Below are 24,367 nucleotides of genomic sequence, written 5' to 3'. Positions count from 1 at the left end.
TGTTTAAAAAGTTAACATGTTACCCTTTACTCACGGTTCCCTTCACACCCACCCCTTGGCATATTCTAAATTCCACAAAATTAGCATTATAATGTTCTTGGAATTACTGCATGAATATATATATTGGCAATGCTTTTTAAAATCAACCATTAAGATCAATATGATTTAAGGAATACATTTTCAGTGCAATTGTTCTGTTTTTGTATCCATAAATTACAAATGATTTTAATGGTGGTGAGATTTGTGTTTTAACTTGAATAATCTTTCTTCAGTGGAAAAGTGAAGGTCTGAAGAAAAGTGAGTGAAGAGTGAGAGCAATTTACATATAAGCCAAACAAACAGAGGACACCTGGGTCACCTAGGGCAGACAGATCCTGTCAGGAAGCCATGCCAAAGCTCTTTCTGCTTGCTGGGCTTCGGAGTATTTCCCAGGAGCTTAGTGGAGGGAAGGTGGAGCTTGACCTTAACTATTTCTCTTTTTTTAATGGAAGAGATGAACAGAGAATAATTTAGAACTATGAAGTCAGAAGGTAGAAAACCTCAGAAAGGGGGTTAAGTTGTAAACATTCTCCTATGCAAGCACAATTCACTAGTTCTGCTTATAAAACACTAGCTTTCCTGAGTGTAAAATATACCAAATCACTTCTGATTGCACAAATCAGCAGATGCACGTACAAAGCAGCTTCAGGATGGAAAGGGTCTTTCTTTCCTGGGGTCTAAATGAAGGACTGTTTAGTGCTGGGCTTTGTTGGCAAAGTGTTTCCTAGTCCAGGAAACAGGTTAGACAGTTCAGGAAATATGAAGGGGGTGGTGGGGAGGACTGAGAACACAAGCTCAAGTAACACAACAAATTAAAAGCGTAAGGGTAGAGCCATGGCCAGTTGCTTCTCAGGGAGCTGGATTTATGGTAAGAAATAACATCAAAACAGAAATCCAACTGTGCTCAACTTGCCCTGTGAATAGAAACAAACACTTAAGGCTGCAGACTCCCAAATCTACACCAGGAAGAAGGAAAGTCATTTCCAGCTCACTTATTTGAAGTGCAGATAGAGCACTCACACTTTCTCCTTATCAAAACGTATGTTCAAAATAAAATGCAGTTAGATTTTTATAAGTCCCAATAAACAAAGGGCCTTAAATATTACAATTTCACTACTAATGGTGTAATTCTATGATATAGGCTTAAACCAAACAAATACAGAGTGCTTGGGCTGAGCAGCCATTCCGGGGATCTCCTGGAATGAAATTGAAGGCAGAGGGGACTGACCGAGGCAGATCACTGGTCTCTGTGGGACTTGTGAATCTATCACTTCTCTGCAGTAACATGGGTTCATCGTCTCCTAGGCTGTAGAGGAGCCAGGTGTCACCATGGAACAGAGAAGAAAGGTAAGACCCCATTGTACCTCAGAGTGAAAAGCCAAGAGCAAATGGCTGTGGCTAAAGCTCCAGTCAGCTCCGGAGCTGCTCCTCCTGGCCACTGTCGGTTCAAACCAGGCTTGCTTGGGATGGGGTGGGGTCAGATTCTAAAGGCATCACCAGTCTCACTTAAAGAGCAGGGAAAGTCTTCTGAAAAACACCCCTTCAATTGTTGGGGGTGTGTGGAGGGGAAACCCAAAGGGGATAACATTTGAAATGTAGATAAATAAAATAACCAATAAAAATTTTAAAAAATTAAAAAAAGAAAATGTGAATATAAATTCTTCAAAATGACAAACAAACAAACAAACTGAATGGATGCTAACAGCTGTACCTTTGCTCTCTGAGAGAGCAGGAGCTAGGACACACCAAAGCCCAGACATAAAACACAACAGATTCCCTTAAACCCTTTAAAGTCTTACTGTGTGAAGATGGTCATGGCTTTCAGTAATGCTGGGAGAAAAATTTATCTGGTTGGTAGTTTAAGAAGCTACACTTCAAACTTCTTAAAGAAAAATGAAAAGAGAAAAAGGACAGACGTCTAGGACCACTTTGAAAAGCTGGAGCAAGTACTTCAAAGGAAAGGGGTCTTTGTGTGAGAGCAGTTTTATGACTACTGATGCAGATCCTACCAAAAGCTGAAAAGGAGACTCAGTACATCTTTCAGGATGGCCTTAGAAGAAGATGAACAAGTCAAATGAGATTAAAGACAGCCCAAAGCCTGCCACAGAGCCCAGGCACGCCAGCATTTACAGAAGTGCTTTTCTCGGTATGTAACAGAGAACGCTGGTGGAAGCCTGTGTCCTCTAGCCACCCAACCTGGTTTAAACAGTGAGGCGCTCCATAACCCCGCTGGTGTGTACACTGAGCCAATGTGCAAAGCAGAAGTTATATTAACACCGCTGGAAGAATGTGATATATGATATATATGTGGTATATGTTTGTAGTATTAAATGTGTTTCTTTCCTCCCCACTTATAACAAATATTTTTATCAAATGGAGTCTGAACTTCATAAAATTTCACATCTGAAAGAGAAAAAGTAATTCCTTTACTATCTTGTTCATAAGTAGCAGATAAGAAAGACGGTTTCTAAGATTTACCTCCATTAAGGCAAAGGAGATAAATAATCCATGTAAAAATACACTTTTCAGTTATTTTTAAGATATGAAATGTGAAATAAGTTCCTGCTATCATCAGCATCACCAACCCAGGCTTACAAAAGTGAAGCCGTCTCAGAGTGCACTGCGAAGTCCTTTGCAGCAGGTACACACCATGCTTCCCTCTAACAGCAGCCAGCATGAAATGATGCTTTGCACCTTCCTGTGCTTAGTCTTAGAAATATAAAATTGTGTCTTCCCACAAATTGCTTAATGGGTGGCTCCTTGACTGTACTCAGCACACCCCGCTGCCCACTTTCTTGTTCCTTCGCCCTGGCATTGACTTAGTAACAGTTACTGATGCTGGAGGTATTATGTGTGGTGCGATGGATAATAGGGACAGGAATACAATATGGCCTTTTGTTTGAAATGACTTGATTTACAGTGGACACTGGGATCTGAGGGTGCAACTCAACACCTCAGCACCACCACAGAAAAAAATGGGAAATTTAAATGATTATCAAAGCAAGTTCTATCTTATTATAATCCTGCAAATTGTACTTGAATACATAATTTTAAAGGTTAAAACACTGCTGAGATGCAAGCGCTTAGTTACAAGTGCTTCGGATGCCAAGTCAGCATTCAGGATTAGTTAATAAGTCTTTAAGTAAACACCAGTGATACAATTTCACACTAGTAAACTCTACATGTCTAAAGAAAACTAAAATACAATATTAAACTTGATTCTGTTAACAAAACAACATTACAAGCCACTTTGGATCTAGGTAAAAACCAAAAAGCATAATGAGGTTTTAAGTCTTCGTACTTACAACACCAAAAAAGTTACATGCTACAGAGGACATGAAGGTTGCTTCTGGGGGAAGATACCTGTCCTTCCACATGTACTCTGTCTACTAACTGCTGCTGATTAATACAAAACATTCATGTGCAAACCAAGTACTCGGCTTTCTCATGCGGCTCACCACAATGGTAAATCAAGAAAGGAAATGGCTTTTTGCTCATAAATGTTTCCTTGTCCCTCTGATAAATGTCTCTTAAACCTTTCCATTAACTTCCTAAGCTTTCCATGGAAGTTCTACCACCTTTTAATTATGCGAAACTAAATTATTTGAGATTTGTTCTAGTCGTTATCATCCATCTTCCCCTCCTTCTCTGCATCCCTCACAGTCTTCTGGTGAAAATACGTCTGTACGGTTAAACATGCAGACTGCAGTCAACATGTTAGATGTGTTAAGGCTGCCACATGCACCAGAAAATGCTGATGGCTTCTTTTGTAGATACCACTAGAATTACTAATGTCAGGCAAGGCAAGTTTGGTGTGAAAGTCAGTCAAAGCTCTTGGTTCATGTAATTTCCCTCCTTTGCTACACGTCTGTTTTTACAGTGGACTTCCCTTCTAAGAGTACAATAAACAGTGAATTTGTGTAAGTAATCCTATGTGTAAGACTATGACAGGGGGTGGGGGTTAGTCAGTGGTAGAATGTACACTCAGCATGAACAGGCTCTGGGCTCAGTCCTCAGCAGGCAGTGTGCTCACACATACATAAGGAAAGGAAACCAAAACCCCACAGTTTCTTATGACACGCACTGTCATAAGAAATCAGTGTAACAAAATTATCCTTTCATGTCTTTTGTAAATACTGAGTACTTTTGTGATAGGATTGCATCAAATTCTGTATTGTTGATAATCCACTTAAATCTAGTAAAAATTGAAATACAGTTTACTGGCTAAGAAAGAGACTTCTAGGACTAGGGCTATAGCTCAGTGGCATAGGCTTAGCATGTGTGAGGTCTGGGTTCCATCCCTAGCGCCACAAACAGAAGATTGTGGCCAGGAGTATCTAAATTTGAATTCAGACTACAATTCCTGTCACTAGGTGATCTCTTGTAAGAGACTCAGGAGCTTCAGGGCCAAGGCAGAAGGAAAAATGTTACTTTCATAAGTTCTTCATGTGTTATCTATAAAGACACGAGATAATATGATATGTTTTCACTCAGGGGTATCATAAGAATTATGTCACTACCCACAGTGTTTGTAAGTCCTGAGCACCTGTGAGATAGCACGCAGTAAGAAGCATGACTGGGCAGGAAGAGGAGAGGGGGGAGAAAGTGCTTTTTCTTAACTTTTGTTATAAAATTTCTTTTCAATAAAAGGTATTTCTGATCTTGGGCTGCATAAGTGCCAATTAGAAATAGTTCTTGTTATGTTTTTCTTGTCAAAGAGTAATATACCTTAGTTTCTCAAAACTACACTCCGATTTCTCACATTCTGCCTTGTCTCAGATTTTACAGGTTTCCCCAACAATCCACATGTCTGTGAAGAGAAGTAATGCAGATGTATTTCCAATCAAGTGTGGAAATTTTAAAACTCTGTAGTTCTCTCTCTTTATCAGATATGACATGCTCACTACAAATGAGCAGGTAAGTTAGTGACTGTGAACATGACTAGCTTGCTTCCAGGTCCCACTAATCTGAAGTGGGCAAGGCTGGCCTTTGCTGGCTATGACTCCAGCTCTCGTATGCATTCATACACATGACTTTGAAGGACGTGGACATACATCTGTCACTTAGCAGAACAGAGGACATCGCCCCATGTTCATATCACAGACGCAGTAGTCTTGGTAGACTGTACAGCCCTTCAGTCTGTTCACACATTAGACTCTACTGAACTACTTCTGGAGACTGCATTTGTTGGTTCTCCATTGTGGGGCTGCTTGGCCTTAGGCTCTAGCTCCTCTATAGGAACTAAATACAGGCGTCTAGGAACATAGTCATACAAACTGTACCTACATAGGAAATTGATGGAGGTGAAATGGTGTTCACATTTGCTGATACCCAACATTGAATTTTATGAATATAAGTTCAGATTTTAATCTTTTTATTCTATTATCCAAATCATTTAAAATTTTATTGTTAGTGTTTGTTTATTTTGGGGTTTCGAGATAGAGTTTCTCTGTGTAGCAGAGCCCTAGCTGTCCTGAACTTGCTTTGTAGACCAGGCTGGCCTTAAACTGACAGAGATCTGCCTGCTTTGGCCTCTCAAGTGCTGAGATTAAAGGCATACACTACCACGCCCAGCCTTTTTGTTTTTGTTTTTTGTTTTTTTTAGAATGTAATTAAAACATTTCTTCCTTCCCTTTTCTCCCCCAAGCCCTCTTTCTCATTAATTCTCCCTCTTTCCTTCAAACTAATGGCCTCTTTTTTATTGTGTGTGTGTGTGTGTGTGTGTGTGTGTGTGTGTGTGTGTGTGTGTATATGTGTGTGTGTGTGTGTATAAAGTGTATATAAATATACATATATACATATATAGTATATATAACTAAATATATTTATATACACATATATATTCCTAAATATAGCATGTTGGGTCCATATAGTGTTACTTGTATGCATGTTTTCAGAGCTGACCACTGGACAACAATTGGTGTGCTCTTCCCTGGGAAGGACCACCTCCGCTCCCAGCTCTCCTTGGTTGCCTGTAGTTCTTTGAGTAGGGTTAAGGACTCATGGTCTTTCCCTGTCCAGTTTGGCATGTTCCTTGGTGTCATCCTGGCTTGGGTCACATTTCGGCAGCCATATTGGTGAGACTTTATGGGTACAGCTTCTGATATTTCTGTGAAACAAGAGTCTCACAGCAAAGTTCTGATCCTCTGGTTCTTACAGTCTTTCTGACCTCGATTCTGCAATGTTCCCTGAGCCTTAGGTATGGGATTGGGGCTCAGTTCCACAGCTCTCCATTTTGATTAGTTATAGTTTTTTGCATTGGCCTCTGTTGGCTGAGACAGTCTCACTATGGAGCTTTGGCTGCCCTAGAACTCGTAGAGACCCACCTGCCCCCTCTGCCTGGGATTAAAGGTGTGTACCAACACCTGGCCCTAAAATTCTTTTTAATGTATCTTCCTTATCATTTGAAAGTTTTTTTTTTGTAAATTCATGTAAGTTAGGCACTTTGAAAGCCATGCAGGATTTTCACATCTTTAACTATTAAAATTATCTTGGTTTGTGCTGGCATAGTGGTGATGCATGCCTTTAATCCCAGCACTTTGGAGGCAGAGGCTGGTGGAACTCTTGTGAGTTTCAGGCCATCCTGGTCTACATAGTGAGTTCCAGGATAGCCAGAACTATATAGTGAGACCTGTTTTGAGAAAAAACAAAACAAAACAAAACAAACCTTGTTCTAAACCACCTCGAGAAAATAAAATCATCATCTCAGTTACAGAACACTATACCGCAGAGAAATGAACAAATAAGGCGGCCAGTAGTTTTAGAGTTAACCTGTCAACGGAACTGAGGTCCAGGGAGTTAGCATTTCCATTTAAAAATACTTGCAGAGGCTGGGGAGACAGCTCAGTGGTTTAGAACACTTGCTGTACTTGCAGGGGACGTCAGTTTGACTCCCAGCACCCACATGGTGGTTCAAAACCACCTGTAACTCCAACATCAGGGGACCAATGACCTCTGCTGGCTTCTGTGGGCACATATATACATGTAGGCCAAACACTCATACACAGAAAGTACAAAAAAAAAACAAAACAAAACAACAACAACAACAAAAAACAAAACAAAACAAAAAAAAAACCCCAAAATCTTCTAATCCTACATTGGAACATTGGAAGTCTGACCAAGCCTATTAGAACTGAAGAAAATTTACTTTGGAAGGTAGTGGATGTGTGATGTGCAATGGTATAGAAACTAGGTGATAGCAACTAGCAAAACAAAACAAAGAACAAAGAAAACGCAGCCACAAGCTAGGTGTGGTGGCTCACACTTGTACTCCCGATCCTTGGGAGGTGGAGGCAGGAGGGTCAGGATACTCCAGGCCAGCCCAGACTCCTGGAGACCCTACAGCAAAAAAAAAAAAAAAATAAATAAATAAATAAATAAATAAAATAAAATAAAATAAAACAAATACCCAGACAAGAACAAACAGAAAACCCATCAAATCTAAAATTTGTTAATTAGCACTTTAAATTAGCTCTATAAAGTAATGGTTCTAGCATGTGAAAATTGAGGTAACTAGAAAAAGTGGGGTTTTAAAAAAGAAACAAATAATTTCATATAAAATGGCTTCTCATAAGGCTTCAGGCATATCTACTGCATAACACGAGGTACATTATATGTTTGGTCTCATGCAATCTTCCTAGTAAACTGAGCCTGTCTGAAGATGGTAAAAATCAGCTTAATGTTGGCCCAGAGCTCTCAGCTACATGCATACTTAGAAATGCTACAGCACTGCCACACTCGTGGGGCGAGGGAATGCGTTATACAACATTCTAGCAGCTCCAAATCTTACTTTTCATGTGAGAAAGGGGGTAGGACACCAGTGGTAATTTCAGGGTAATAATGACAGCAGTATGTACTCTTACAGTAATTTCAGCCATTGCTTGAAATTAACCGTTCTCTTGAGCATGAAGTGTTTGTAACTTTCTTTGGGATTGTTCGTAATGTCCACATATGAAGATACTCAGTTTTAGTTTGAGGGCATAAATCAGTTTCTCTGTCCTCATATTTAAGTGGCTACAGCCCTTGGGTGAATGGTATAATGATTTTTCTCTGCAACCAAACAAGGTAAATAAATATGATATATTGGCACATCACCCCTCTGCTCTGCATATGGTGCACATTAGGGTTGTACTTGCTTGCCATATGAATATAATTCCTTTTACCACATCTACTATTAATACAAGAAGTAAATACAGAGTTGTTTTGTTGGAATTTGAGGGCCTGCATTACATCACAGAGCACTAAACATCCTGGACCTGGAGAATTTCATAGGCGTATTTTTAATGTCACCTGAACCTGAACACTGCCAGCATACGGCTTCAAACCCGTACTTTGAATTTTACAAGAAAATAAAGATATTAGGTAGTGCAGTAGGCCAGGGGGGAACTGGGTTTGGTCTGATTGAGGCATATGTAAGAACTGGTGTCCTCCACAAAGAATCAGATCCAGCCCCGTCCCTTACATAAAAGGCCACGTGCCTCCAGCACTGCTTTCACATACAAGTAAGGGTAAGGAACCAAGGGTAGGTATTACCTAAACCATCTCTGCCAACTGTAACTTACTGAAGACCTATGATCATTAAGATGTGAGTTTATCTCAGGACAAACTGGTGCTTTGATTTTTTTTTTTTTTTAGGCATATTCTATGCTTTGCTTAAAACATTTATTATAAAGTCCCAATTCTAGGTTATGGTGAGAACAGAAGAATAAAATGATTTCTTTTTAAAAACATACAAGGTTTAACACATCACACGTATGCTGACACTTAAGACCGGTGAATAATCTACCACAGGCAATTAGAGGCAAAACACACCAATGTTTCCAGGCTCTGCCTTTCCCATTACAGAGCTTTATGTCCCCAAATGTGTCCAGCAGATGGTGCTCTAGGCTACCTACTTACAGAGAGGACACTGCGCTACAGTACCTATGTTTTGCCAAGACAAAGAATAAGAATTTATCAGTAGCTTCAGTAAAACATGTTAGGCTTTAGGAGGAAAAGGACATGATTCCTAAATGCACACATAAAAACATACACATGTATAAACACACGGGCACGGCACCCGGTAAATAACTCACCTGCACATGTTACCATACCACGTCTCTTACAGACGTGATGTAAGTCTATGTGCACCAGTGCTATTTATAGTCATAGGGCAAGATCATTCTAAATTCATTAAAAAAATTTAGAATGCCTTAACGTTAGAATTCATTTTTAATTATAGCAGGAATGTCTCATTAGGGTGATACTGGTAAAATTAACAACAGTAGGATTTACGGTAATGACTGAAGTGATTGATGAGAGTATAACAAAATGAAGTTTTAGACAGAGGAAAAGCAGGGCAGCTCCAGTATACAGTACTTTAAAAACAGCTCTGCAGTCTGTTAGTGCTAGCCTTACGGTTAATAAAATCTTCTTTCTAATTAACGGTGCTGAAATATTCTTAAAGAACAGAATCTTGTTGTTATATAACCCACACCAGCCCCCCCATAGACGCCATTCCCATAAGGAGAAAGCTGACATAGATTAGCATGTCTGATTGCAAAGAGGAAAAAAAAAATGCCACCTTTCCATCAAATCAAAACCAGAATGCAAGAATGTTAAAGTACTTTACTGAAATAGTGCACACACAAATCTATGCAACACCCTCACATTCGGCAGCCATTTACTCCAAAAGCTAATAGACTGTGGCTGTAAAAAGAATTACTTCGAAATCTAAAAGTGTCGCATACATGGTTAGTTTTTAAGATTCCGGTTTATGATTTATGGGTGTAATATAAATTAGCGAGTAAATAATAACTTGTATGTTTTCATCTTGTTTGTATAAAGTACAATCATGTCAGAGTTGGAAGTGTTTAATTTAAATACCAACTTAGTGAACCAAAGGAGCACACTCTGTGCAGACTTTGGAGAAGACGGTCGGTCTGGCCACCATTGTCCTGAAGGGAAAGCCTTTCACTCGAGGAATCTCGGTCTAAGACAGTGGGCTGCAGTGCGCTGACAGGGTGCTGAGCTTTCTGCAGAAAACACCTTTCACTGAAATCGTCCTGGTTAATGTTACGAAACCATCCGCAACCAAGTGGGATACTATTTCCAGCCTTCTTACTGGAAAGCTGCATCCCACAGCAGATAAGGATCGCAAGACAATAGAGCCAAAGGTGAAAAACGGCCTGTCTGCCGGGAGCAGGCCTTTGGCTGCAGGATCTAGACAGGTTTCATAAAACATCGGAGTCATTTTTAGAGCCCCAAATTATACTATTTATAGGTTTCATCCAAGTTGAGTTAGCCTGATTTTTATCCAACTAATACACATATTAACATTGTATAACATTAGGTTAAAATAGTCACACCACTACCAACTTCCTATACAGCAACAATTACTAGATTTGAAGAAAATGGTATTTGGCTTTTGCTGTGATCCTTGCAAGCAAAAATCACTAACTATTCTTGGAATTTTAAAATTTAAAATAAAGTTAAATTGCTGAAAGAACTATAGAATGCAGGAAAAAAGCAAGAGGTTGCCCCCCCCCCACCTCTTTTCTTCCTTTCATGCAATTAAAAAAAAATGAGGTTAAAGTACTCCTCTGTGTTTACCAGCCATCCTACAAGTGCATGCGAGCATGTGGCTGTTCCCAGGGGTCTGTCTTCCTGTGGCTCTGAGACACACTGCGAATGCGGGAGTCTGAACGCTCATCTGAGGCACTGGCTTCAGCCTTTAACGGCTGCTCACAGCCTTGCTACGCCAGAGGATGAGAGAGCGGAACCAGTTGAAAACAGTTATGCTCAGTGAAACTGTCTGAGAGAGTCTGCTATTTGTTTTTAAAAGCTTAGATTGGCTTTTTTATCTTTTTTTTTTTTAAATGTGTGTACATTCTCCTAGTAAGAAAAAGTACCTGTTTATCTTTCTCACAGATTCATTCTTCAAAGCTGAAGTGAAATTGAATTGGGGCATCAGATATTATAAAAAGGCCAGAAAGAATGAGGTAATACAATTTATTCAAAATACATTACAGTTTTCTGAAAATTGTATTAGATGTGCTGTGTTTCTGCTTTTTCTCCTCTTCTTTATGTGGATTTCTAGGTGTTACTGCCCACCATATTACAGAGGAGAGAATGTGGACACTGCATGTAACATTTTAATATGTAGCCGAGATGGAGTTTGTGAGGTGATTTATGTCTGCTGAGCACCTTGTGCCTCTGATAACAGTTCCCACCACTGCTTTATTTTACAGATGGGGGCAGGGCGGGGTGGGAGGGGAGGCCACGGCAGAGCCAGGAACTTAGATTTCTCTTTTACAGTGAATCTCAGTATTTGGTCATTCCTTCTTGATTCTCTATTTAAATGACACAAATACAAAAACCATCTCTAGGGCAATTTATAAGGTACTTAAATAAATAACATATTTAAATACATGCATATATCATTTAATGTATAAATAGATATAAAATACTCTGAAAACCGGAATTTTTCTCATCTCAAAGCATAATTAAATATCTGGAATGTTATGCAGCTCCGGGCAGGAACAGCAAGCAGGGCTTTAGGTCTCTCAGAACACACAGGGCTGGCAACGTGACATAACTAGAGAAGGTAACCACGCTGAGCGAAAAACAGAGACTCAAATGTCTGTCTTTGTGGGTACAAATTGCTGTACATGCTCAAAACATTTTAAAGCAAGAAAAAGGCTTTCCTAAACTGTTTGAAAGACTAAGAAAGTGGTAGGTTTATATAATTAATCTTATATTAAAAGAAAAGAGAAAAAAGAAACTGAAAGTAGTCAATCTAGAAGGCCAAGAAAGGAGAGGCCTCAGAGGCCACCACAATCAAAGAATCACAGTATGTATTTAGGAAATCAAAGTCCCTGAGTTTTTTATATTTTTAAGTTAATTGTAATTATATATAAAGCAGAGATGTCTGTGTAAGGAAGAGACATGCACAAAAGCATACCTTCCCGGAGTTCAAACACACTACAGCTTGATCTGACTGGATCACCCACAGTATCAGAACTTTTTTCTATTCTAGTCACATATAAGATTATCTTTGATTAAAGTCATAAATAGGTCCATTAGGTCTTACCTGAATACAGTGTTTATGATCCAATAAAAAATCTCTCAAATGCATAAAAAGAAAAACTTATAAAAAACTTTGCATTTTACTAAATGAATATTAGCATTTTTGAACAAAGTGTTTACTGTCACACAAGTATTGCCCATTTTTGCACAACCTGGAGAAGTCAATCGAAACTATGACAAGATGAACTATATTTCCACCCAGACACAAGGTCCAGTATTCAGGTAATGGCATGAGCTTTCCTTAACCAAATACACTGCAAGCAGCTTTCAGTTAAAATGTGGTAAATATTTAAGAGCGGTCAGAGTCTGCCTTATGAAACAGAAATCTACAGCTATTCTTACAGGAACTCTTCTCCGTTCTCATAATCATTTTAATTAAATTCTCATTTTTCAGGTGGTCCCTTTAATTGTTTTTCCTACTTCTTAATGTGTTTTTTAAAGCCATCTCCTGATGGCAGCTGTGTGCGATTGGTTTTAATGGTGGCTGTTTCCTTTCTTTGCCTTCTGTGAATTACAATTTTAAATGGTTACACATTTCTTGTTGTTTTACTGCCTTTAGCAGTTTCTGAAAGACGTTTAATGTTGTTGGTGAACATTTTCATTTCCCATCTGAAAAGCCAAGAGCCAATTTGAATATTCCATATTGGCCTTTATGACCTGTTTTATCTTTTAATATGTAAATGAAAGTATTATAAAGTTGTAGATTTCCAGAATTATAACTTTTATTTTTTTCTCTTTTAAAACATGAATTCAATAAACAAGAAAATATGTAATTTCTCTTTTGTGTTACATGTTATATTGTTCATGAGAATACCTCTATTTTAGTTGGTGACAGCTAGTGCAGCCAAGAATGAGTATAACATAAAAACAAGGGGTTCACATGTGAACCTGAATTATCAATGAGTTTAGAAACTCAACATCTGGGGTAGCTCAGTTTTATTTTCAATGTAATGGTAGAACACTTCTACCCAAGGTGCTAGTCTCTACATTACTTACAACGTTCACTTTAAAATGTCTGTACTTACTGCCGGGGTTATCTCCAATCCCACTGCTTTTTCCATTCCAGTACCACAGAAGAAGAGTTGCATCACGTGACCCTGAGAGAATGTAGCAATTTCCTCCTATGTATGACTCAGAGCGAGCTAGGCAAGTGACGACATCCCAATGGCCAAACACCACTTGGATCAATTTTCCTGAAATATAAAACATTTTTTCTTTAAGGCACAATTAAAAGACAAGGCAAACTTATATCAAAGACATAATCTGCAAGACAATGCTGTCATAATAATTCAGATCTTAGAACGTTCTGACCTGGCAGGGTTTTTTTTTTTTTTTTTTTTTTTTTTTTTTTTTTTTTTTTGTTTGCTTTTAAATGCTACCTATAATAGTGAAGAGAAAAATCAATTGAATAGTAGTAATGAAAGTTTTGAAAGGCATATGTTAAAACTATTTCAACAAATTCTTGTATATGAAGACACCATATCCTTATGAACGGCTACTATAAATTACTAAAGAATAATATTTACTGCTTAAAGCAGTCCAGAAGAACACTTATACTGGAACCATTTAACACTTTCTTGAGTTACCCTGAGACTCAAAACCAAAGCTTGCTGCCTTCCAGAAAGTCCTCCAGAACTTGGCTCACTAGCAGCCTAGCCTAAACTCATGATATATATGGAAGTGCTTTTGTTCTTAGGTCACCTTGAAGAGAGTTCTTACTTTTTGAAACCAGGACTACATAGACTAACCTTTGATCAAAGGAACAGTTTATCATGATTGCAATTCAAACCCTGTCACTCTTTCTTTGCTCTAATTCTCTGAGTGATGAAAATTCCTTTGGGGAGATGATGAAATCAAGATCATGCTGAGAACAGTGGAGAAGAATCCTAGTCACTATACATACAGGCACGGCTTCAAACCAAGGAATAGTGTGGTTCACATAACCGAGTTAGAAACAAAAAACAAGTTCTTGGTGTGAAAGTCTTTGCCTGACTGATACTGTGCTATCATTTATAGACTCATCTAAAGAATTAGATACCTGTAGTCCTCTCCGACACCCTATTTTATAGTTAACATTTTCCCCTGAAAAGTCTATAGTCTACAAATGGGTGTTGCAGAATATCTACCCTTAACATTCAGCATGGCTTTAAAAGGAAGTGTCAGTAGGACAAAAATATAACTCAGATTGTCAAGGAACCTGAAAAAAATCATTTCAACCTGGAGCATACAAAACAATATTCAAAAGCCTAAGTTCTCAATTAGAGACTGGCATCTAAATAAACTATGTAACTTTTCCCTTTCCCCTTTCCTCCTTCTTTCATTCCTCCCTCTCTCTTTCCCCCTCTCCCCTTCCTTTCTCTTTTGTTTTTTGAGATAGGGCTTCTCTGTGTAGTCTTTTTTTTTTACTTCCAGAATTTTTGCAGTTAATATTCTTTATTTTTTTTTCCATCTTTATTAACTTGGGTATTTCTTATTTACATTTCAATTGTTATTCCCTTTCCCGGTTTCTGGGCCAACATCCCCTAACCCCTCCCCATCCTCCCCTTTTATAGGGGCATTCCCCTCCCCATCCTCCCCCCATTACCGCCCTCCCCCCAACAATCATGTTCACTGGGGGTTCAGTCTTGGCAGGACCAAGGGCTTCCCCTTCCACTGGTGCTCTTACTAGGCTATTCATTGCTACCTATGAATTTGGAGCCCACGGTCAGTCCATGTATCGTCTTTGGGTAGTGGCTTAGTCCTGGAAGCTCTGGTTGGTTGGCATTGTTGTTCATATGGGGTCTCAAGCCCCTTCAAGCTCTTCCAGTCCTTTCTCTGATTCCTTCAACGGGGGTCCAGTTCTCGGTTCAGTGGTTTGCTGCTGGCATTCGCCTATGTATTTGCTGTATTCTGGCTGTGTCTCTCAGGAGAGATCTACCTCCTGTTCCTGTCAGCCTGCACTTCTTTGCTTCATCCATCTTATCTAGTTTGGTAGCTGTATATGCATGGGCCACAGGTGGGGCAGGCTCTGAATGGGTGTTCCTTCTGCCTCTGTTCTAAACTTCTCTGTGTAGTCTTAACCGTCCTGGAACTTGATCTATAGACCAGGCTGGCCTTGAACTCAGAGTGCTGGGATTAAAGGTGTGCCACCACCACCCAGCTACTTTCCAAGAAAATTAAGAAAAAAAAAGATTAAATTTATTAAATGAAGTATTCATCTAAAATTTTAAATTATTTATTATAATAAACTTAAGACTTATAAATGTTTCAAATTTAGAGATGAAATAGCAAGATGTTTTGCCCACATCAGGTAGATGTCAAACGTAGGTTTTCATTCATGAGCAGCTGCTTACAAACCCACAGCCAAGTCACCAACCTTAAAAAAAAATCAGACTTATTCCAATAGTACATTACAGTTAATATGGTAAATTTCCTGCTGCAATTAAAGCAGATCAGAGATTCAGTTAAGTCAGGTATTTGAACTGTTAAATGTGCCACAAGTTTTCTAAATGTCTTCACCCTTCCAAATTGGCACTAGAACATCTCACTTACAAAGTCGGATTATATTAGTAAGGCATATGCTAGAAAGAATTCGGCATTTTAAAATAAAGAAGTCAAAAGACCAAATGAAATATGAAATGTACAGCAATTTTTACTTCGTTTTCAAGTGAAGATTTTTAGTAATAAATGGTCACACATCTTGCAGGGCAGAATGCAAAAGATGGGCAGCTGGGGGGCACTCTCGTTGGTAACTGTCTGTGTTTTAGCTGCAGAAGGAAGCCGGGTAGGTCATATTAGTGTTCTGTTATTCAAGGGCAGGCTATGTCTGTCGTGGAGTCTAGCAACTCTGTGGGGTTGTATGAGTACTGTCAACTCGGTAAGCAAGGTCCTCAGCCCAGGAGACTCGGGTCAGGTGTCCTGCTGCACTGGGCCTCACAGAGAGAGGGACTGTTTGTTGGGGAGCTTACTTAAATTCCAACGGGTTCAGGGCCCAGGTGAAGCTGGCATGCATAAATCGCAGAATCGCTCAAGATTCTCTATCATTTCTCCTTATTTTTTTTTTTTTTTGGTTCTTTTTTTTCCGGAGCTGGGGACCGAACCCAGGGCCTTGCGCTTCCTAGGTAAGCGCTCTACCACTGAGCCAAATCCCCAGCCCCTCATTTCTCCTTAAGTAACTGCTCTCTCTCTCCAGTATCAGTGTGAGGAGAACTGATACGCAGTTCCTGCGCTTTCCTTTCCTTCTGTCATTTCCTGTTTTAATTTTTACCCCAAAGCAAAATCATGAAGCTTCAACAGTATTTTCCTAGCATGTACTTGGCGCCAGGTCTTAGGCTGTTTTGGAAGTATACAGGGGCGAGGATACATGGTTTCCACCCTCAGGGCCTTTATTGTCTGATGGGGAGGACGAACATTGAAATCCAGTGAACAGACACACAAGGGTATCAAGCGCGCTATGAAAGAACAGCGTAAATGCAGTGAACGGAGGAGGAGATCCAAAAGGGGAGACACAAATGTTACACCAAAGGAGTTCACGGTTTTAGTCCGGCTTAGTTTTAGTCTCTACAGTTTACAGTGCAGGCTCCGGCTCTGGGGAACGATGCGTCTGAGCATCTGAAGCTTCCCTTTCCCCTCGCGGGGCAGCCTAACTCAGCAGGCTGCTGCTGCGGCTCTCATATGGAGGCTCGTTCCTCTTAAATAAATCACAGTATAAATACCCGCTGCTCTTTTTGGTAAATTATTTTCTGATAATCTCCTAAGTGTTCCTCAGCCTTTGTTTTCTATTTCCTTTAATACCAGCCTATCTCTCCATGCACTAATAACAAATATTACCACAAACGCTAGAATGTCCCTCTTTTGACAGAAAACATTTTCTAGTTAATGTTTTATTTGACAGCTATGCTACAAATAAAAAAAAATTCCAGCACAGGACTCTGCAGGACTGCATCTGAATGTCGCCTGAAAAAATCTGACTGCTGGGGAAGGTTTGATTGTTGCCTCTGCTGCCCTGGCTGTACCCTGAAAACATGATTTATGTCTCAAGAATTTCCTGTTACAACCCCAAGTACCCCTCCCCAGTCTAATAAGGATTTTTTTTTGTGGCTTGTGTGCTAAAATATAATTGAATTCAACACTTGTGATGGCTTTGCTATTATACATTAACCGATTATACAATTTTTCCTTGTCTACCAAATTTAAGAAAAAATATTTGTATTATCATTTGTTATAAAAATACAAACTCCTATTTTCCTCACTGAAATTACTTTTAAATAAAACTAGAAGCTGAGCTATGTGTACAAGACAGTACAAGGAATATCACTTGAGATTTCTACCCTTTTATAGAAAATATGAATTTGTACTTTATAAGTCAGTCCTATTGATATGAAGTTTAAATACTTCTTATGCAGTACTTTACATACAGGGGGACATGTAGTTTTCAACAGGGCATTGCAAAGTTTCTGTTGGGAGGAGCAGAATGGTATGAACTTTGTTAAGTCTAATGGGACATGGCAGTCTCACAAGGAACTCAGGGCTACAAGTTACAGTAGTTTTCAAATTGACCCAGGATGGTGACACCTGTGTGAGTCAATGTGGTAAAGAGCGAATGCTACAGGTAAGGTCAGAAGGGCCGAGTCCTACCCCCAGTCCTGGCACCATTAGCTGCTTAAGTTTCAATATGTCACTTACCTCTCAACATCTCAGCTCTACTATCTACAATACGTATGGGACAAGGACACTGTCCACCTCCATAGCAATAATATGTATGCCAAGAATTTTGTAAGTTCTAAAAAAAGGGTGGACCCAGGAATTATGTGAGTTATTTGGTACTGCATGGAAGTCAGCTAGATTGACCTTACATACACAGGCATGTCATGTACTCATAATAAAACGATATGGAATGTCAGTGAGTCCAAAAGCTTCCAAATGCCAAGATGGAAGACTGACCTAATTTATGACTCCTGCACATGCTGGCAAAGGGCAACCTGCAGATGTGAAACACATAAGCACTGCTGCGTAGGACTTGAGAGTGTCCGGCAGGTGACATGACATGATCAGGGAACTGGGGGTCATGGAGCTGTTCTGCACCAAGATAGTCTGTGAGGCGGTAACTTAACTCCACGCACTGTCAAAACTTAAAAAAAAAAAAGATGAATTTACCTTGTCAATTTTAAAATTATTTAAAATTTAAAATTAAAAGGTTAACTTTTAAAGTGATAACAATAAGCAGTCTAAAAGACTATTAAGAAAAAATTATAATAGGATGTGTCAAGTTTAACCTGGGAGTTAGTGAAGACAGAGAGTGTATCAAATAATGCTAAGGCTCGTTTTGTCATAATGAAAATGATAGATTTGAATTAGATTATCAAAATAGAAGATCCAGTATGATAAAGAAGTACAGATTTAGAAAACACCAGTTCACTCTGTAGTTTACATAATGTTGAGGAATTCTAATTTAAAAATAATCCACCTCGCAGACCGAGACACCTAGGACTGCTCAGAGGTCATGTCTTCATTCATGAACCAGCAGTGAAATGAACCATAAGGAAATGGAAATCAATTTTTCTCTTTTTTTGGAAATCAATTTCTTTAATAAAAAAGAACAATTCTTACAAATAATTTTTAGGGCTTATTCTATAAATATTTCCACTGAAGAGAGTACTCTCCCCCTGTTCTCAGCTGTTACAACAGTCTCAAAGACACACATTAAACTCCACGAGAACCATCACTATTGAGTGTGCCTACATAATTATTAAGAGAAGGGCAAGGACATGCATTTCATAAGGATTATTAGCAAGCCTGAAAGAGGATGTACTCTAAAGCACTTAATTAGAAATTTCAATTTAATAGAACTTACCACTCCCACAGCATTTAATCAAGATACCTACATTTTCTTCTTTCATTTGAAATATATCCTTCCAGGGCCTGGGTGTCTAACAGTGGGACAGCATGCTCAGCAGCACCAGAGAGTCAAAACTAACAACAATCCACGCTACAGGCCTATTGATCAGTTATAGTGAAATATACATTCAACTATATACTACCTTTAAATTTATCTTCTTTTTTGACAGTTTCTAAAATGCCTTAAAGATATGATATTAAATTTACCAGTAGTTTGAATTTCTGACATGCAAAAATTCCTTGGACTATATCCGCTGTAATAATATTGATTTTGCTTGGTCTGCTCTTCTGGGAGGGGATACAAGTGCATGTGCAGGTGTAAAGTTCTATCTTAAAAAGCATGCCTGTCACACACTAAATCAGTAGTCAGCTACTCTGAAGAGTAGTGTAGTTTTCAGCAAGATTCTGTGAAGAATAGGGAAAGACAAGATATATATTCTGAAAAGATAGACTTCACATGTCTTCCAATATGGAAAAGAAACCTTTTAAATAATTAAAAATAATTGAAAATGATTTAAAAGTATACTTCTGTGTTTGTACATTTGCCTGTGTACACATAAGGTGCTCTTTATATCCATGGCTTTTCCTGCAGAAAGGAATTACTCATTCTATAAGCATGTGAGACAAAGCTATTGGAAGACTGCTTCTTGAAAACACACTGAAGCTAAGTTGGTAACATGATCTAGCCCGCTGTTTCCTGAAGGGGAAGCATCTTCTTTATTTTTGGGAGAGTAAGATGAGAAAGAATTCTTGATGCTAAGTCAAGAAATAAAAATTACCTGTATCTGTGGAGTAGACCCGGAAACTCTTATCCCAGAAGCCACAGACGAGAATGTGGCGGTTGTCGGAAGTGATGACAAAGCACTGGGAATGCACCTGAATGCTCTGGTCCAGGAGGTCCGTTACCTGCCTCCTGTGTGTCCCTGTGCCGCAGGCTGTGAGAACACAGAGAGAAGGAGAAAAGAAAAACTACTAAGTACACACAGACAAAGAAATCCTACGGTGCTATCCCACTGTGGGTTGGGAGAGGAAGGAGGAGACAGGGTGCAGAAGAATACTTGACCTTTATGTATAGTATTTGAAAAGACAAATGGGAAAATATATGTAATACTGGAAGAATGTAAACTGTTATATTTAACATCTCAGTAAAAATGTTTTACTTCAAGGAAAAAATAGGATACTACCATTTTAAAAACTGCATACAACCCAGAAACCTGCTGTTTAGCTCTTGGGCAGGACAAGTAGATTACAGCCTCTAGATCCCATCACGATGGGGGTTATTTCTGACTATCTCATTATGTCTATTGTCATAAGGATGGACTCATGTTGTGACGATCTATTACCGCTTTAACATCTTGTCACAGGAAGAGGTATCAGGATTTAAACGGCATACTTGAAATACTGTAGCGTCTTGTATTACTTTGTCTTTACGGGTTTTTATTTGGCCAGAAGGGAACTCCTATTTCCCCAGTTTACAGCTGCATTCACACATGTAAGCCAAGGCAAGAATGAGGGTTTATTCAAGATCCCCGTAAGAGAAGAAGTCAAAGCAAGGCACACTGCCACATTCTTAGTCTCGACTTAAGCAACAGGACAAGACAACCTTCCAGCATGCTACAAATGCTGGAGTTCCTGAGATGGGATTGTCTCAGGGCTCAGGTCAGGCATGTACTGACACCAAACAATGGGGAGAGCATGGATCTGCCATTCAGAACAATTTTCCTGAGACGCTTGCTTGTTCCCCCCCTTCCCTCCCCTCCCCTCCTTTCCCTTCCTTTCTTTTTTAAAAACAATATTATGAGGCCAACCAAATAGAACCTTTGTTCTTTAGTGACCTTCCATTACAAATAAGGGTTTTACACCATGAAAGCAACTTGATTGCTCCACAAATGAACGGAACAGGCAAAGCAAATGCTTGTGTCTTATTACTAAGTTCTTTAGACCAATTTTCAGTTTTTTAAGGGAAGAAACTATACTGAGAAAAATTCAGAGATACCTAGTATTTAGTCATTATGTATGATTTCTAAATAATGTGGGAATTTAATATTAAGGCTTCCCAATTAAATAAAGGCAAAGCATTTTAATATGCTCAGGGTTGTGCTGAGAACCACTGATGCCTGAACTATCCTGGACATAAAAAGAACACACCCACATGTGTGTTTACATACAGAATCCTGCTAATGTCTGTTAGCACAACTTACCCATTTAAACTCAGCAGGTAACTGAATGTGCTTTGGGAGGCTAATGGGGTAGGAAGTAGCAGCAATAGTAAAATGGGAAGACTTCCAGTTGGGAATCAGTTTTCTTCTTACACAAAGGGAAGTTGCTGGCAGATGAGGGACAGTGAACCCCACACACAGAAAATACCCTGCTGCAGTGAGACTGTGAGACAACTAGGAAAACAGTGTTTGTGGCGATTCCTACACCAGCTACTGCCACACTTCACCGTATGCAGTATTTATATGACTTTTGCTCCTAGACTGTTTATTCTCACTAATTTGGGAGAGGCTGGACGAGCGTTATAACTCTGAGTTGAGGAACTGCAGCAGACCATGAGTGAAGGCCAATGTTCCTTCAGCATCCGAGTGGACTAGTCTTGTTTGTCTTGGGTTTGGGGTTTTGAGAAAAGGTCTCCCTCTATTTAGGAGGGCCTTGAACTGGGGGTCATCCCGCCTCTGTCTCCTGAGTGCTGAAACTACAGGTGTGCACCGCTCACTAGCAGACCTACTCCTTTTGAAGTGACTTGTTACTAGAAGTTTAACACTGAAAACTGTCCATCCATCCATTTGTCAGTCCCTTTGTCTGTTGATCCTATCCACTCTATAAGAGCCTTTAAATTATTCCACTGTTTTTGTTAGTAAACTTACTACTACTTTCATTCAATAAATTGGAATATTGATTAGATAAACAACATCTAAACTGGAGCGCAGCTACTTTTGGGAGTCTGAGACTCCCCCTGGGATACAGGCACAGATGGTTTTATGGGAATCAATTTCTTGTTCCTCAACTTCCATATATTCTCTTGTCTGAAACTGATTTGCCTGAGAATTCTCCTGTGAGTTTTCTTTTCTTATTCCTTCTTTTGCTTTACATGAAACCTTGTCATATACCATTGCATGCATAGTCTTACTATGGTTCTTCACCCCTGGGAAATTAAAATCTCTTGGGAGCCTCAGGGTGACCCTAGAAAGTGAGTACCTACGTATCATCATTTTGTAGGTCAGATGGCCTCAAGAAACTGAAATGAGGATCTAATCACACTGCCAGTTAACGAATCATTAAGAATAAGTTTAAACAGTACTGTTAAAATGAAAGATTAACTAAGATTAGACCATAAGGTAATTCTTAATAGCTTACTACATGAATTTTGCTACATATTAGTAAGAGTTCAAAGACCTGTATGGCACTATTAAAACAGAACATTTCCCTTTCCCATCTACTTTCTTATGTAACATTCCTCAGCTATAAAAACAAACAGGAATGGATTTGCTAGACAAACCTTAGAACATCAACACATGAGCTATTAGAAGGGGAAACACCCATCTAGTTGACCGAAGACTTATTCCCAGTAAGTACTTCTTTTATATTATATTATATTATATTATATTATATTATATTATATTATTCCCAGTAAGTACTTCTTTTATATTTCCTTTATTTCGGAAACACTGTTAAAGTATTACAGGGCTTAGATGCACTTCGTGGTGGAGATGTGCTGGTATTCAGTGCCACACTAAAAGGTCGATGTTATAATGAATGAAAGTATAAGCCCTGTAAGAACACAGGGAGTGGCAGCACACCCCTGGGATCCTGGCACTTAGGCTGACACAGGAAGACCTTGAGTTCAAGGCCAGTTTGGATAATATAATGAATTCTAGGTTTGTCTGGGCTACAGAGTGAAACTGTAACACAAAAACCAAAATGAAGAAAACTTTTAAAGATTAGTCAGTATAATCAATTTAATATTTTACTTTTAATATGTGACTTTAAAAAATATATTTCCAACTTTTTAATGAAGTAAAAGAAATCTGAGCCTTGAGTACATAGAAAAAAATTAAGTTTATAAACACACTTAACTTTCCATACATATGTTTATGGCTGAAACATGTAATAGAGTAATCAAGTTTTAAAAGTTAAGATAAAACTACATGGAGAAAATAGGTTATAAATCCAAAACGAAAAGGGAAGTTGATGAAATTTCCAACTGTTGAAGGTTTTCATGTTTTTTAAAAAATAAAAAATGTTGATTATCAGCTCATTTATATGGAGATTCCACTGGTATATGTTACAAATATATTATGAATGTTTTATACTAGTTTTTAAAAATATTTCTTTATTTATTATATATGAGTACAGTGTAGCTATCTTCAGAGACACCAGAAGTGGGCATCAGATCTCATTATAGATGGTTGTGAGCTACCATGCAGTTGCTGGGATTTGAACTCAGGACCTCTGAAGAGCTGTCAGTGCTCTTAACCACTGAACCATCTCTCCAGCCCATGTTTTACACTATTACAAATGTTTTTTTACTATGTTAGAAATTTTAAGTATCTGTATTTATGATAAAAACTTTTATGTATTAGTTTTATGATTAATGAGAAGGAAGCTGGGGTTGTGTTCAATTGGTAGAGTCTTTGCCTAGTATGGACAAAGCCCTGGGATTTATCTTGGCTGATTGTGCACAGCCAGGAAATCTCAGCATTTAGAAACTAGAAGCAGAAGGATCAGAAGTTCAGGGTCATCCTGGGTCATATACTGATCTTGAGGCTAGCCTGGGTTACATAAGACAGTCACTTTAGTAGGGGAGGGGCTGTGATCTGGAACCTCGTATGGTGAACCATTTCCTACAGGCTGAATCTGACCCATGGCATCCTTAAATATGAAATGTTACTGGAAAGAAGTCACACTCTTTTGTTTATACATTGTTCATGGTGGCTTTTGTACTGCAAAAAAAGAGAGTTAAATAATTGTCTGAAACCTTAAGACACAAAGCCTGAAGTATTTAGTATTTGGCCTTTTACCAAGAAACTTTGCCCACACAGGCTGAGTTCACTTAATTATATTACAGAATATTCATTGCCATGTTTTAAAGCAAACAGTAGACCTATAATTCAGGGAGTGTTTTTTGTGTCTTAGCAAATAGGCTTTATTTTCCTGATTTTAAAACTATACAGTGAGCATTTAGCTTTGTTACTTTAAAAAGTAGCAAACAGTATCTTTTTAAAGCAAAATGCAATTAAGAGACAAAAGTGAAATTCAGAATAGTATTTACTAGGGAAATGATTAATGAATTGGTTTTGAATTTAAGGTTTTGTTCATCCATCCTATAGTAGAAAACCATTTAGCGAATGGTAACCATTTAGTGTTCTACTGTGGCAAAGGCTGT

General features: G+C 38.7%; 1 protein-coding gene across 5 annotated transcripts in view; it reads right to left on the bottom strand.

Annotated features, from left to right (window-relative positions):
* The window catches only part of Lrba (LPS responsive beige-like anchor protein), a 581,207-nt gene that overhangs the window by 14,890 nt on the left and 541,950 nt on the right, over nt 1–24,367 (bottom strand). For all 5 annotated transcript variants that reach the window (XM_039102651.2, XM_039102649.2, XM_039102652.2 and 2 more), the window contains 2 exons: nt 19,761–19,916; nt 13,131–13,298 (listed from right to left, as the gene is read on the bottom strand). In XM_039102651.2, the coding sequence (XP_038958579.1) occupies nt 13,131–13,298; nt 19,761–19,916 (324 nt within the window). The remainder of the gene's footprint in view (nt 1–13,130; nt 13,299–19,760; nt 19,917–24,367) is intronic.

Source organism: Rattus norvegicus, chromosome 2 (assembly GCF_036323735.1).
Source record: "Rattus norvegicus strain BN/NHsdMcwi chromosome 2, GRCr8, whole genome shotgun sequence".
Lineage (NCBI taxonomy): Eukaryota > Metazoa > Chordata > Mammalia > Rodentia > Muridae > Rattus > Rattus norvegicus.
Note: the sequence above shows the minus strand (reverse complement) of the source record. Positions and strands in the feature narration are given on the sequence as shown.